At 26.3% G+C, this 16,626-nt stretch overlaps 1 protein-coding gene across 3 annotated transcripts; it reads left to right on the top strand.

Moving 5' to 3' along the window:
- Positions 1–779: 779 nt before the first annotated feature.
- LOC114122859 (uncharacterized) lies at positions 780–14,888 on the top strand. Of its 3 annotated transcripts, XM_050202805.1 has the most exons (5): positions 780–1,222; positions 6,780–7,143; positions 10,187–10,552; positions 14,294–14,361; positions 14,438–14,888. In XM_050202805.1, exons 1-4 carry the CDS (start codon positions 1,015–1,017, stop codon positions 14,331–14,333), a joined length of 978 nt encoding a protein of 325 aa, XP_050058762.1. In that variant the 5' UTR covers positions 780–1,014; the 3' UTR covers positions 14,334–14,361; positions 14,438–14,888. The 3 variants fall into 3 exon arrangements, with proteins under 3 accessions (XP_050058762.1, XP_050058761.1, XP_027841434.2); XM_050202804.1 differs by lacking the exons at positions 14,294–14,361; positions 14,438–14,888 and adding an exon at positions 13,240–13,566; XM_027985633.2 differs by lacking the exons at positions 14,294–14,361; positions 14,438–14,888 and having other exon boundaries at positions 783–1,222; positions 10,187–13,224.
- Positions 14,889–16,626: the final 1,738 nt, after the last annotated feature.

The following is a 16,626-nucleotide window of genomic DNA, read 5'->3' as shown; positions in this document are numbered from 1 at the left end:
AACCATTTAATGTTGTACAATTGATAACAAGTAATTTTCGTAACCAGATGATATAAGTATTTTTAATAACTATAGGTGCCTTAGCAATCATCAATAATAATAATAATAGTAATACATTAAAATCACGCAGTAACTTTTTAGTACCTAAGTACAATTACATATAGGTTCCAACACTGTCTATATTTACTCAGTACTTACTTATACGCTGTGTTAGTACATCAAACATACAAAAATGTCTACTTCTACTAAATATGATATTTTAATAATTCAGTTTTCTACTGCAGTCGGGTTATCAACGATTTCGGCGAAACGTAAAGTAACATCCCGTTGCCGTGACCGTGACAGGCTCGTGAGGTTATTGTGCGGCGTATATGCACGCTGCAGATTACACTTTACAGATAAGTACGAAACACAAAAATATATAATAGTATACATCAAAACACAGTAGGAATATATTTCGTATAAGGAGAAAATAATTCGTGAAAACGATAACAGTGTCACATTAGGACGTGGGCGTATGACTAATATATTTCAGAAAATAGTTCGCGAGACTCTTACACGGGTTGTGGTATACTATGTTACCCCGGTAGTACGGTGTATATGACAGTACGGTTGGCCAATATTGTACACATAATATGGTGAGTAATTGTCTCAAAAACCCGGGAAAGCTTCAAGGCCCCCCTGCCGTACATGTGTGTAACCTAACCGACCAATATTCTCACCGTGGAAGGGAGACGCACAGAGCATAACATAATATTAATGAACGTACATATTATATTATAATACCGCGATATTTAAGTAAAACATAAATTACGGTTAGTCGTTAAATTCGATCGTTTCGAATCGGCAAGCTGTCGGTGCGATTCGTACAGTTTTTTTTTTGTTTTTACACACTTATATATATATTACGAAAAGAGTTTAAATTATTGTGATTTAAGATTATTTTTTATTCAATACGTTTATTCTATACTTTAGTAGGTAGTGATTCTGTAAACGATAGAGCATAATATTATTATGACTAATTTACCTAACGCCATGTTTGTTTCTTTACTTATTATATTCGTGTCGTCGGCGGATGTTTTCGGTTATTATTTAGCTGATCTGACTATACCGAACCCGCGCGAACCGTCAGAATACATTTACGAAAAGTGTTTGTCAATGAACAAAATTGTCTACGAAGACCGCTGTTGGGACTTGTTGACTAGAGGACCGTGCGATGAGGGTGAGTAATAAGACGTGTATTTTTAATAACGCACTATACGTGGTTAAACTATATACCCGTTTTTTTATATTTTTTATAAATAATAATAATTTTTAAAAAAATATGAAATAAAAAATTTTTTACTTAAATAAAAAAAAATATACAAATTACAATATAAAGCAACAAATTAATAACATAGGCCCATAAATTGTTTTCATGTACTATTTATAATTTAAAAACAAACAATAAAAAACCAATAGGCTACATTAAGAACAGAACACATTAAATATTATTAGATGAAATTACTTAATAATTTTTAATTAAAAAATTAAAAAAAAATTTAAATATACATATTACATACCGATACTATAACAATAAGATCGACGATAATTATTGCCTTTCGTTTTTTACGTTTTCTTTATCTCTTACTACCAAAAATATTAACACCTCGTAAACAAAATTATTATTTATTTTATTTGATCATATTAAAATTAAAAATAATATAAACAACATATATATATTAATAAATAATAAATGACTATTACTATTGAATTATTTATTAATTATTTCTAAATAAAAGCTATGAAAAGATTAGATAATAATATTTTATGTATATATTTAAACTTATGAATATATTATACTGCACTTAGTCGTATGTTGTAACTAATAGGTAACTACACAATATTATTTTTTTAATGTATAGAATAAGCAAATAAATTGTATGAACTATTTTATTCAGAATAATTTGTTTGTTTACAAAATTTTAAATTAATTAACATGGTAAAAAACAAACATTTTCACCCCTGAAATTTGGTGTCGTACTTAGTCATATACCTATATCATGTATATGTAAACACAATCTTGGGCTAAAATCCAACTTATTTAACGTATAAGGTTATATAAGGTTTTTATAGTACAATAAACATATTCATTTCTAATTAATATAGTTGTAATTAATTTAAATTTACATAAAAAAAAAACAATGATTATATTTTGCAAAAAAGGTTAAGCACACGATTTAACGATTACACAATTAAAATGGTTGAGCCTTGAACATTTCCTGAGTTCTAAACAATTAAAACACTTAAACAATATAAGAATATGGAACATAAAAATAGAAATCTTAGACAGTTATTATTCCAGCTATTATAATGGTTGAAAAGTGTTAAATTAAATGCGTAAAATATTTAGTATCTATAATTAAATCTTGAAACTAAATAAAAAATATTAATAACTAATAAAATGTTAAATTAAATTAAACCTTATAGGTATATAATATATTAATACATAGTCATAATACATTTTAACAAAAAATAATAAGAATATGTTAGAAAATCAAACTATGTATTTATTAAAATTAAATGATAAGTAATTTTAGTAATTTTAATAATAAATACGCATAATTTGGTTATAAAATTTGAAAATTCATTAGATAAATAATTCTTTTGACAATTTAAAATAGTTTTTTATATTTTTTTAAACATGATTAAATTAATCGTATACATTTAAAGTTATAATCATCTAACAAGAATAATGTATTGTGTTACAAAGTCTAAAAACAATATACATACTTATAACCATTACTCATTGAATAAAAATTACATATACTACTGTAATATTAAAGGTAATCCACATATCTTAACCATTCAATATACACTATATACAGAAAAAAACTTAAAAATTGCACGTGCATAACCTACAACTGTAAATACGTAATTGTCGTAATCCCAATTTTAACATAGTTCAAGGGTATTGTTTTCACAAATATAAAACTATTAAGTATAAAGTTAATTCCGTGTAGTTAAAGGATACCTACGTGAAGATAAATAATCAAGAACCTAAGATCTTCCGTGTAAATAAATTATTTATATTTATACCTTCATTCTTGAACAATTTCCGCCAATAAATAATTATACAACTATAAGAGAATCCAAAGAGAATATACCTATTATTGACTCTTATTTTTAATTATTATAATTTAAAAGTTATGTTATTAAAACTACCGAGTAATGAATTATGTAAGCTGTAGACCGTAGACGGTAATTTAATCAAAAATATTAAATAACGTTACATATTTCTGTTTTTAATTCAAAAAAATACAATGTAAGCAAACCATGAAAAATAAATCTCACATACAAGGGGGAGATTTATTTTAATTAAAATTAGTAGGTACCTAGTTAGATTTTTCAAAATATCTACCCATTAACATTTCAACAATGTATCTTAACTTTTCGTTTTAAAAATGATAATCAAATGGTGAACAATTAAGGACATTAGGTGTATTATATTGATATATTTTTTCATTGAAGTTTATAGCAGTTTTTTAAGGTTTTTAATAATAAATATACTAATAAGTATACTTTAAGAATGGCAGAATTATAACTATGAACATACAACATACCTATATTAGATTTTTATATCACTAAATGCCATATTAGGAACTTAATTAAAGCTTAGCGAAATGAAACTCTGACGCGCGATGCAATGAAATGTACTTAAATATTATAATCTACATTATCTATATTATTTAATATCAATCAAGTCAATTTTTTATAATTATTTAAATTTTAAAACCATGTTTAAATATTTAACAAAGTAACCCTTATTGTTTATTACTATTATTTAATATTATTATTAATGCTTAAGTATTTATGATGAATAACAGAAAACTATTTCAAATTTTTATTTGAAGAATGATATTTACGAAAAATAAAACACTTTATTTCATGGTTGTAAGTTGTAACAAAGTACGTTATAAGTTAACTTCAAAAGTTTACAATGATATTTTTTCGTTAAAATATTTTGATTGTTTTAAAAATTAAAATGTAATAACAACTCGAAGTTTAGAAATTGTTTTTATTTAATTATTCTCGTTAAGTTGTTCTTATTCTAAGAAGTGTATTTAATTGTTTCAAATTATATTTGAAGTTTTTGTAACTATATAATTCATTTCATTTTAATAGATCTAAATAATATACTATAATTTAAAAAAAAACGTATTTCTTAGCATCTTAAAAAATTTAATTATTTATTTTTAATTGTTATACCTAGTTATAGCTTATATACTTGTATAATATATAGTTACAGATATCTTTATCAAATATTTGTATGATTTGTTGACATATTTTTATCTTTAATACGTGTGGATACAATACCACAACGTTTGATATATATGTCAATACGATCATATAATGAAGACTTAAGAAACAATACAAGTACGTTATATTTTGTTAAACCTTTTTAGTTAAATCGCTATTCGCTCCCAACATAAAATCCTATTCCTACTATTATTATATTATCTTTCATAACTGCCTGATTTAAGACCACTAACTATAATATTATTTTAGAACCGCAGTTTAATATAAACCATGTTGAACGATTGTTACCTAGTATATCTACATTTCCGATTAATCATAGATTCACTTTGAGTAAAACTATAAATAGCACTGAATATAAATAATTAAATAATATTTTGACTTTAATTAGATACACGCAATGCACATTGAAATAAAGGCGTAGTATAAATTAAAATTATGTACAAAGCAATTACAAGGACAAATTTTAAGAATAAATAACATTATTTAATTTTCATATTAAACATCATATTACACTTCAGAAATGAATTATATACATATACATATATCTATATAATATTGTACCCACACATATTGTTATGATACTTTAATATTTCAAGTAACACTATTTATTTACTTATAAACACAATTAATATAAAATATACGATGTATATAAGAAGAGTCTTATAGTGCGCGGGCGAATATTAAATGAATGGTTGATATACGAAGGAGGTAAATATTAAAAATCATACGTACCTTTGAGCGGTAACGTATCAAGTAAAAATAAAAGGACATGCGTTTTGGTATTTTCGTAGTAATATACTAGATACAGTAGGTACTAAGCTATATTTCAAAAATAAATTTATTATACACGCTTAACCACATAGCATAAAAGGACAACCAGTGCATGGTAGAGATATGAGGACTTGAATAAGGAGAAGGGTTTACGTTGATTCATTATTTATGTATAGCTAGTTTAAGGGCATTGAACGTGAAGGCATTGGATATAATTTAATGTCGATTGATTTACGTGTACAATTATATCGTGTATTTAAAAGTGTACATAATAATGTATTTCTAGTGGTTTGAAAAACAATTTTTATTCTCTACAGTTTTCCTATTTTTTTTTCATCTTTAATAAGTAGTAATGGTATCGGTTTTGTTTTGAAATGAAAATGTTGAGGAATGAAGAATTTCAGTATTGTGAACCCATAAAAAGTTATTAATGCGTTGCGTCATTAATTATTATAATACATACTATAATAGTTTTTATCACATACACATGTCGTTTTTGCAGCTTGTCGAAACACGTACTTAAGTAATTTTTTAATTTCAGTTAAGCGTAGTGCTAATTAATCAGTAGTTAGGTACTTAGTTATATTAGTTAATAAAAAATAATTTCTAAGTCAAACTTTTATGTTTAAAAGAAATCTATTGAATGTTTATATAGGTATATATAAAATATCGTTTTTTTGTTTGTTCTTTATGGGTTCAAAAACTATTTGACTATTTTAATAAAAGTTTTGTCAATATAGGTTTCTTAATATTTGGAAGGTTTTAATAGCTTTTATAGTTTTTATTTCAACTCTGTTTCTATATGATGGCTATTACACGTGAATATTTAGTGATGGCACACGTAAATTGAATATTTTATTATTTATTTAAATGGTTGACGTTGATTAAATAGTACCTATATTATTATCATAATAAGTAGAAACATGACATTTAAAATATTTTACAAAAATGGTTAAAAAAAAAAAAATAATTTTGTACACAATAATTACAAGAATTATTTTTATGATTAGGTAACTTCATAATTCAAGACATATTTTGATTTGAACAAATTAAAACGAATGTCGAATACCAATCTTAAAGAATAACGATACGTCATATTGGTTTTAAGAATTTGTTAAATCTGTATTTGTGTTTACTTTTTACATAAAAAATGTGTTCATGGGTAGTTTTAAGAAGTGGAAATACATAAAACTAGTCATTGTAATTGCAGTATTTGTATTATACAGATAATTTTACTGATGTAAAATAGAAAATAATAGAAAGATCGATTAATTTTAAGCTTGACAATTTCGGGTAATATTAATCACTATTATTATACAAATATTTAGGTTAGAGATCGGTGAGTAATTTCTATTAGATTCTGGAAGATTAAAATAGTAAATAAATGAAGACCAGACCAAAAAAAATTGTTCAGACCTTTATAATAAATTAATAAAATTATCGTCATAATTATTCATAATCTAATCGAGATATTTTGACAGTGCAGTTTCTTGCCTACCGAGGTCTGACAGTTGCCTACCGTTGATCTGGGTATAATAAAATCCTCCGCATTTACAGACAAATGATTTTGAGCGAAATTTGTTAAATAGATTTACCTAAAAAAATGATTAACAATGTATTATTAATTATTTATTATTTTTGTTATTAAGTGTTAATATCACTATATTGATGTATTCATAATGTGTTATTATAAAATAGTGTGTGTATAGGACAGTGGTTGGTATTGGAAAAAGTGTCAGACGAAGTTCAATTACAGGAGCCACGTCCGTTGAGAGTCAAATGCAAGAGACGTAGATGCAGCGAGTCAGACGTGTACTGGCCACGTGACGGGTTTTGCCACGATCAGGAAACGGCTCGACGTAATCGGCTCTGCGCCGATGCTAACACCGTATTGGCTATCGACGAGTACGGCGACGGGTTCTGCAAATGTTATGATGACGGTAAAGTCCCTTACGTACGCGTCATCAGTTCCGGCAATGATGACTATAACTCGCAGCAGTCTCAACCATGCTATCCAGTGTACTCAAAGGGTCCATGTCCAATAGATCACGTGCTAACGCCATATGGAGCCAGGCGAGTACAATGACTATGTAATATAGTATAGTATATGGGCATTAACGGTCTATTTGGATCTTTTATTTACTCTCGTTCTGCTTTTACTATTTCGGAATACTATATAGGTATAAGTTCTGGAAATAGTGGGAATGCAGGAAACATAATTCACCTTGGCATAAGACTGCAGTGGTAGTTTTATAAGGGCCTCATGTTAGGAAGGTAACTCAGGATATATTGGACTTTTTAACTTGGAAAAGTAATATACTATTAGGAATAATGAACAGTAATCAAAAAAAATATATATTTTTTTTTATAAATTATTTGTATTAAAATTATATAAATTTTAATAAACGGGGTTTAAATGTATATTTTTAGTTTTATAAAAAGACTAATTTCTAACTTCTAACAAACTAAGTTGAAAATCTGAAAAATTTCAAAAACTAACATACGTTCTAATTTTGTTAGTTTTTTACATTACCTAAATTAATTTAACTTTAACTATTTTACTTGTATTGAAAAAAAAACTGACTTTCCCAACTTTGATATTAATATAAGTACATGTAATTGAGCGAACATAAGCAATCAAATTGTATTATAATATTTTAAAGAAACATCATTTTAATGAAGCCAAACTTGATAAATCTCAAAAAAATTTTCAATTCAAGATCAGTTGTATAAATTATAATTTAACACGAGGAAATACTAAATATGCCTGGCTATCACGTGTATAAAATCGTTAACGAGAATAATTGCATAATATGCACACTATATATAAGTTATTAATAATAATTGTCGTTATAAATGCCAAATTAAGACGTTATAACTTTAAAAAAGTGAGATTTAATATCTAAAATATAATTAGATTACAAAATTAAGTAAAATCAATCAAGTTTTAAAATTAACCAAAAATCTGCCTGGCCAAATTAGTTTCATGTTCATCGATTTTAAATAAAAAAAATTAATATAGAGAAGGGATAAATTTGGTTAAAAAGGTATACCCATTGAAGCTTGTAATATATTATAATTAATCTAATACCCATTACCTATACATATTATATTCGCATGGTGATTGTTCTCAAGGTTCAAATTGATTGGCCCAACAGCCGTGTGTTGGATTAATGACCTTTGGGACAAACGATACACTCCTAAGCTTAGCTTGCCTTACATATATTATACAACATACATTATAATACTATATACTGTGTAGCATAATATATATCCTCCATCTTAAAATCCAACACATGATTTATTTAATAAATAAATCATTTATTTCAGAAACAATTATTACATACGCTTGCCGCTTGGTATATAATCTAATTTTAATTACCTGCATGCAAATTATTTTTCCATAAATATTGTACTATTACTTCCGAAGTTAAGGAAATTCACATGTCATAATATAACCATTGAGCTAAATTTTAAATTAATTTTAAAATTTAACTCTACATATAAGCAGGTATACGTATATTTATTGAATAAAAGCACTTTTTATACGCTAATAGACTTTGATTTCTTGTTGAATATTTTCTGGGAACACTTCTATTTCTACCACACGCATAATACTTTTTCAAGAACAATTTTTTACATAATATTTAAATAGTGTTAAACTAAGTTATTTTACGAGTAATCCATTATTATGCTAATTAAATAAAAAATGAATTTAAATAAATGTTTAAACAAATATACTATATGTACGTGGTATTGGTTTTTTCTAGTATGAACATCACTATGATTGATGCTTTTACTCTTAAATTTTTATTAGATACTGTTTTTACTTCGTAAACTAGAAAGTGAAATTAATGTTTGAAAACAATAAAATGTATTACATCCGATTGGTTTAATGGTCCAAACACAATTGTTGAATACAATAAAACGAAATGTATTAGAGTATAATTTTATAAATTATACTCGTTTTTGTTTTCTAATTTGTTATTAATTTAACAATCTTTAAAACTAATAGAGAATTTTAGCCAATATTATATGCGTAACGACCGACTAGGCATCCCTTACGATAGATTAGTATTTCTATTGATAAACATGTTCACAAACAAGGTTTGTGCACGCAGTTTTACCATTCCTGTCCTTCGACCATAATGTTCAAACTTTTGCTATTTGTGGTGCATATACGAATTACGTAATAGTATTCAACCATAATAATCTACGGAATTCACGTATAGTTATTCCGAAAACATTCTCATGTCACAAACTTATAGCATCTTCGCATTTCCTTAGCTAATACATTTTCATTGAAAATGCGTTCTTAAAATATTTGTGTTTCATAATGTCAGTCATGGTGAACCCCTCGAATATGTCCGCAATTTCGCCTATTTTTAAATGTACCTATATAACAATTAACAACATAATACACAAGATTAGAGAATAGATTAATATCTAAAATTACACTCTCATTTCTACATATGAATAAATGTACTTACAAAAAATGTATATTTAGAGTCAGTTTATTGTAGCCAAAAATATTTTAATTATTTTTTGAAGGTGCTGGATATCAACAAAAAAAATCATTTCGGTAATGCTAAATTCACTTATTTGAAGTCAAGGCCACCCTATGGTGTTATTAGCTTACACGATTATTTGTTATTTAATAAAACTTTATTTTATATACCTTGTATTAAAACTTATCCTGTTATACAGCAATTAATACTATAAATAGTAAAAAAAAAAAACAATTATACAATTATATATTATCAAACCATAACATCGGCAGAGGAAATCCGGTGACTTTGATGGGATCAATCTTTTCAATTATAAAACAAATAATAATAAACCCGTTTTTTCATGTTCGAAAGATTTTAGCAGCTAGATATTATTTTAATCTTGACCGTTATGGTTAGGTTAGGTGTGTGTGTTACTAAAAATTCCCAGGAGGTCACGATCTGAAAACTAGAAACTATAATACATAAACCCGAGTACAGTAAATTTGAAAATATTCCAATTAACAGTTATTATATAACTGCACTATATTTTCATGTAGTATTGTTTTATGTATTTGTTTTGTTTATATATATATAATAAAAATGCTTTTTGCGTCTACACATTATAGACACGGCATTTGTACAGTGGACGATTGCGCTGAGGAACGCCGCCTGACCGATTCGTTGTCACTGATGTCGCAGCGATCGGGTTTGCAACAACAGCGTTGGCAGCCAACCTCACTCGCCCGCTGGATCGACGGACAGTGTTATGAGCTGGGTACACGGGGCCCATGCACCGGTCAAGAGCAGTTCGCAATGTCCCGAGCCACGATGCAGCCGGATTGTGTCAGACTGTCGGTCGTACTAACAGTATTACCCAAGACCACAGATCGTCCGGGATGCCAAACTGACCACTGGGGAAATTGCGAGGAAGGGATAGAAGTGTCGACAACGCCGAATGAATTAAAGGACGCATTACTTATGAATGCCAAAAGGTACAGTCAAAAGATGCAAATGACACGGTCTAGCCTACGCGAGGTTCGTCGTCATCTGTAGTTGCGGTGTGTTAGCCATCGCGTAGGTGTATCTACTCTGTACGCTGTTTAACCAAGTATTGTGTTCAAGATTTTCGTAAGTGGAAGGACTGGTGTTTAAAATTAAGCGTTAAGATGGGTCGTTGGATAAAAAAGTATTTTCTTCTAGGAATATATTCTACAACAAAAACAAATATTATTTTAAATTTTTAATTCAATTTACGCACGTACAATATTATTTAATATTATAATTTTTAATACGGAACACAGTTCAATATTTATAAAATCAACTTCACGTAGTCTTCTATTTATAAACGATATAATATGATGTGCTTTATCCTAAACCCTTCCCTACAAAAATAAAAGTATTAGTATGCCGGTATTCTATATACAATACACATACAGTTTTACAATGTACCTAATATATATAATCACCTGTACCCTGTAAGTGTGTCAGTATGTCTGTGAGTCTGTCAACAACCGTGATGGTGACGTTGCCGTTAATATTTTGATTTAAAATGTTACAAGTTTCTTCTTAATAACTTTGTATATAACTCAAAATGATCAATGTTTTGTTAAAGCTCAATTTCTTTAATTAATAATAAATCTACATAGATTATAGACTATATCTAATGTCTAGTTAACATTAAACGTGATACCTTGTGATTATGCTCTTTCTGTTATCCCACGAGCCTTTGTACAATTGGTATAAACTATCACAGAAAATTATTGACCATTGCAAGATAAGAAACTACTCGTACAACAAAATTATGCACATTATAAACAGATGACTTTTTTTTACTATTATATACCCCTGTCACCACGCATACTTGGTACATTTTTAGTCTCTATGTTTACACAGTTTATAACACAGTGTAATTTTATTTAGACCGCGGCATGTGTTGAAAGATTTAGGTAATTTCGATATTTTTGATTTTTCTTTTCTTAGACTTTCAATCACATTTACTGTCTAGTATTTGTAATTAGTATATTTTATTATATCTACTCGTATTTTCCATGATTTTAATAATTTTATATTATATCTTTATAGTTATGAGTAGTTTCTATAAGAATAATAAATGTATAAATGTTTCAAAAATATTCCGTTCTCTATTTCTCTATTTAATTAAAAAAAAAATAAACAAATTCAAAATAACTGACATTAACATACATTGTTAATTGTTATAAGTACCTAACTAGTAATTTTTTTATTCATTAAAATGTAAGTGTTTAACTTATACTTTTCCGGTTTAAATAATCTTCCACGCGATGTATTTTAATTATTACAATTTAAAAATGCATACATTATATTATACCTTCTATTATTATATATACTGGCTATATTATATATGACATCATACATATTACTCCTTAGGTAGAGTATTCCTAACATGCTGAGTGTGAGGAATAGCCAGCGGAAATGATTGCTAACTAAAGGGTTTTCTGGCACGCGTCGGACTATAATATTATAATAGAATTGATTATACAAAGTAAATATTATAAATAAATAATAATAGCAAATTATGCAGAAGTGGTGGCAGACAGAGAGTAAACCTCTATAAAAATTACTATGACTTAACATTAATTTTTTTTATTACATTAAAGAAACATTAATTATGAAGAATCTTGTATCAGATTTCCAAACTTATAAGATAATAATAATAAAAACCTATGAATTTTATTCTACAAGATAATTGCAAATATATGTAACTAATAAATTAGGTAACAATTTTAACTTTGAATACTTAACTAAATAAAATAATTAATTTTATTATAAAAAACTAGTTTTCCTAAAGAATTTCTATTTATTTCTAAACATTTCCACTTTTGACATCCCAAAAATACCAATTAGATCTAATTTGATCCCAAAAAACCAACATAAATATTAAAATATTTTTTAATTTAAATTCAATTCATTTAACACTCCACTATAAGAATCTAAAATTAATTTCTCCCTAACCATTATTGACACGCATCGACTATCATTTTCTAGCAGTTGCACTAGCCGTCAAGTGAAGAGTAGCATAGTCGAGTACGGAGTAGGTATATAAAAATTCGAATAATGAAATATTTTCAAGTACTAGTACCTAATTATATTGACAAAGTTTATCAAAAATTGTAATATACTTACGCATATACAATTATATTCTTGACTTACACATGTATACCTAGTCCAACTCATATTATTACCTAATAGTATCTATTATAATAATTAAACAAGGATTTCAAATATTTCCATTCGTATTGTACCTACCCGTTTTAAGATGGTCTTTTTTATTTTATATATTAATGCAATATACTTTATTCAATAATTCTATCGACAAATATTTTCAATAAAATAATTTGATGATGACGAACAAAACGTATACACATATTATTATCATTATGGCATTATAATATTATATTAATTAATTAATATTGCTAGTTTATAATTTATTATATATATATTATATTGCCCTGCCACAAACCTTATTTTTTTTTTTTTTTTTACTGAAAATATTACAATTAAGTTATTTGTAAAAATTAAATATAATATGTCTACTTATAAAAACATTTATGTCATCCCATTTATATTTGAATAAACATAAACGTTTTTTATTACTTTTGTGAAATATTAATGTGATTTTAATATTTTCTTCCTTTGATAGTTGTATAAAAAAAATACGGTATCAAATAATAATCAATTCCGAATAATGGAACATCCATTGAAGAAATAATATGAATGCCGGATGAGAGGATGAGAATTCTAAGTATAATTATTATAAATTTATACAACTACCCACACTCACAAGCACAACACAAAATTATGTATTTTAGTGTCAATCAAATTTTATTGAATGATTCCATAGCTTGTTTTAATTAAGCTTTGCGACTACTTTTATCTTTTAAATACCTACACAGTACATTTAAATTTAGTTAATGAATTTATATATGTATTATGTATTTATATATTTATATGAGTTTATATATTACGTACCTGTTTTAATCAGTGATTTTAACTTTAGCTTTATTGTCATATCACTTGTTATCCAGTGCATGCAATATTTTTAAATACAGTTTGGTATTAAATATTTTAAATATTTATAATGATTAAGTACCTATATGAATTTAAAAAAAATACACTTTTGAGATAAATTATTTAAGCTACCTATTTTTATATTTGTTGTCCAATGTTAAACATATTAAATCTATTTCTATAGTTTATAGAAAATAATATAGTCATAATATATAAGTACCTATATAATTTCTATTCAATATTCCTCAGTTATCTACTTTTATAGAAAACAAATTTAATTTTAAAAAACCCAACTTTGTCAACAGTTCAGATTATTATGGCCTATAGGATTATTAAATCTTATAACAACAATATTGATTCTACAAACAATATAGTTTGATCTTTTGCTAGATTTTTTCTATTCTTTCTACATAAAAGTGAAGATGTATTTTGGAGTCTAGTCGTCTTTATTACATTAAACAGTTCAAGGGTTTTGAGATGAATTTTAAAGGATTTCTACAAATCACCAATAAATAATAAATAAACAATTTTATTATACATACCATAGGTACCTGTTTAAATCTCACGAAATTAATAATTGAATGATTAAACAAAATTATTTTATAATTTATATTAATTTACATTTTAAACTGTATTTTTAATTTATAAATTATAATTATATGTTATGTGTAAATTTTCTGTTGAAGTCTTACGAGATTATATACTCTCTCACTCATTCATACATGAAGCATTTACTTCAAATAACCGTTTTATGGTAAGCATCATGTATTTTTTATTTTTTTTTTCGTTTTTTATAGTAATTATATTATTGGCTTTATTGATATTTTCAGACACCCTTATACCATGAGCGTCACCCATTTACCAGTATACCACTATTACCATTGGAACCGGACAAAACTTCCCACTTTAGCCCGCTATAAATTTGACACTGAATAATCTAGTCTTGGTGGCTATAGTACTAATTTGCAATAGCACTTATACCCTTTTAAAGCTTTTGTTTTGCCACACAGGGTAAGGTATCCTTGCACTAGTTGCACAATTGCATCATAATATTATATTTTAATAAGAAACTACTAGGATACCTGGTATAATTTTATAAATAAATATTAATTGTGTCTGAAAAACATAATGTTGCAAAGTAGTTTTTAATAATTTTTTTTAATTGTATTAAAAAAAAAGAAATCACAATAATTCAATGATCGTTAGTAATTTTGATAAATACTAATAATATAAAACAAAATTAAAATAATATAATGCGTTAAAAAAAAATTGCAATTAAAATTGCATTACCTGCAACACTGTTCGGATTTTTCCAACAATCCTTTACACCTACGCCAAGTTTTGACCTCCCAGCCGAGTCCAAGTAGTTGGCACCAATCGTCGCCGTCGGCTGAGTATTCGTGGCAGTCCAGCCAACGGCACTCAGCATCGATCATTGTGGTTGCTACCAGCAAAACTAAAAGTTGAAATACATTAAATCAGTATGCACAACTTTTACTCTTATATTGTACAGAAAAAGTGTTATCAACTTTTAAGTCTGATAAAATAGACTCTCTTATAAATTATAATACATTAGATAAGCTATATGGCTATATTATCATCTAACTATGAGAGGATAGAGGACTACTGAATTACACATAATATTAATTAATTATTAATTAAGATGCATTTACTAAGAAAAGTTAATTCAAGGTAAAATTTGGTAAAAATTAATATAATATTTGTATAAATTATATCTACCTATATACATCAAAACAGCTGGTCTATATAATAAATATTTTTTTAATCATAAATATTTACATTGTATTATTTTTTTATTTGTAATTATTATGATTTTAACTAGGCACCTACCTATTTTTTAATATATATCAATTTTAATAAATGGAGTATGTATTTATATATAATAATTTTAGTTTCATCATTAATTAGTATATAAACTTAATAATTTTAAAAATCAAGTTTCTGGCTAAAATACTAAAATATAAGTCTATTCTAGCCGATAATAGGAGTTTACCTGTTTGAAAACGTTCGAAAACATCTAAAAGTTCAATGCAATCACAAAGATAAAATTGCATTAGCAACAACAATTTTTTAATAAATACCTATTTAGGTACCAATATAATATATATCTTTTTCAAAACATTCAAAACCTAATTTTTAAGAAATTTGTATTATAATAATTCGTTATAATATTAAAATGTCCAATAATAACAATTTTTTCATATCTAATAAATCCTTTTCAAAAATTATTTTTAGTGTATATTTTTAAGTTTATTGGGTCATATATAAGCTCATATTTAAGTATTTTTTAGTGCTATAAATCCCAAACCCTGCGAACGAGTTATCGTCTATGCATTGAAGAGGATATATTTTATATAAGTACTTATAGAGCTAAATAATTAACATATTAATTTAAAAAATTTGTTTGTAGTTGTACTTACCTAATGCGGCGACCAAAAGAAACATAGACAAGTTGCGATTCATGTTGATAGTCTATATTGGAGTTGAATTTCAAGTGTTAATTTTTTGTAGTAAGTTTAAAGAGTTCTGTCGACAGTTGGAACTGTTGGAAGGTGGATTGTTTTTCGAAGTGCTAGGCTTGGATCTTTTATAGGACAAGTACCTACCTAGTACCTATTGACGAATCATCTTAGAAGGTTGGTGATAGGTTACTACAATATGTAAATAAACAATAATAATCATAATAATTTATGATTTCTCCCGTGTAGTTAAACGCACAGGAAAATTTCAATAGATAATAATTAATGATTGGTAACCAAATTAAACGTTATTATTAACCGACTGAGATACGTATAGAAAATATGTAACAAATTCCAAAGATTACAATATTATAGTAACTAATTAAATTATTACATAGGTATTTGAAAGTTATTATTTATATAACGATTAATCGTATTTTTAGTAAGTTAAAAAGGATAACATAAACGTCTGTAGATTATAAGGAAATGCATAAAAATGGGATCATATATTATATTATAATTATGGGGATTTCTATTAT

This window comes from Aphis gossypii, chromosome 3, assembly GCF_020184175.1.
Source record: "Aphis gossypii isolate Hap1 chromosome 3, ASM2018417v2, whole genome shotgun sequence".
Lineage (NCBI taxonomy): Eukaryota > Metazoa > Arthropoda > Insecta > Hemiptera > Aphididae > Aphis > Aphis gossypii.
Note: the sequence above shows the minus strand (reverse complement) of the source record. Positions and strands in the feature narration are given on the sequence as shown.

Coding starts and splice junctions, on each gene's coding strand:
- LOC114122859 (XM_027985633.2), top strand. CDS start 1,015: ATGACTAATTTACCTAACGCCATGTTTGTTTCTTTACTTATTATATTC. Junction 1,223..6,779: donor TAGAGGACCGTGCGATGAGG/GTGAGTAATAAG, acceptor GTGTGTGTATAG/GACAGTGGTTGGTATTGGAA. Junction 7,144..10,186: donor CTAACGCCATATGGAGCCAG/GCGAGTACAATG, acceptor TACACATTATAG/ACACGGCATTTGTACAGTGG.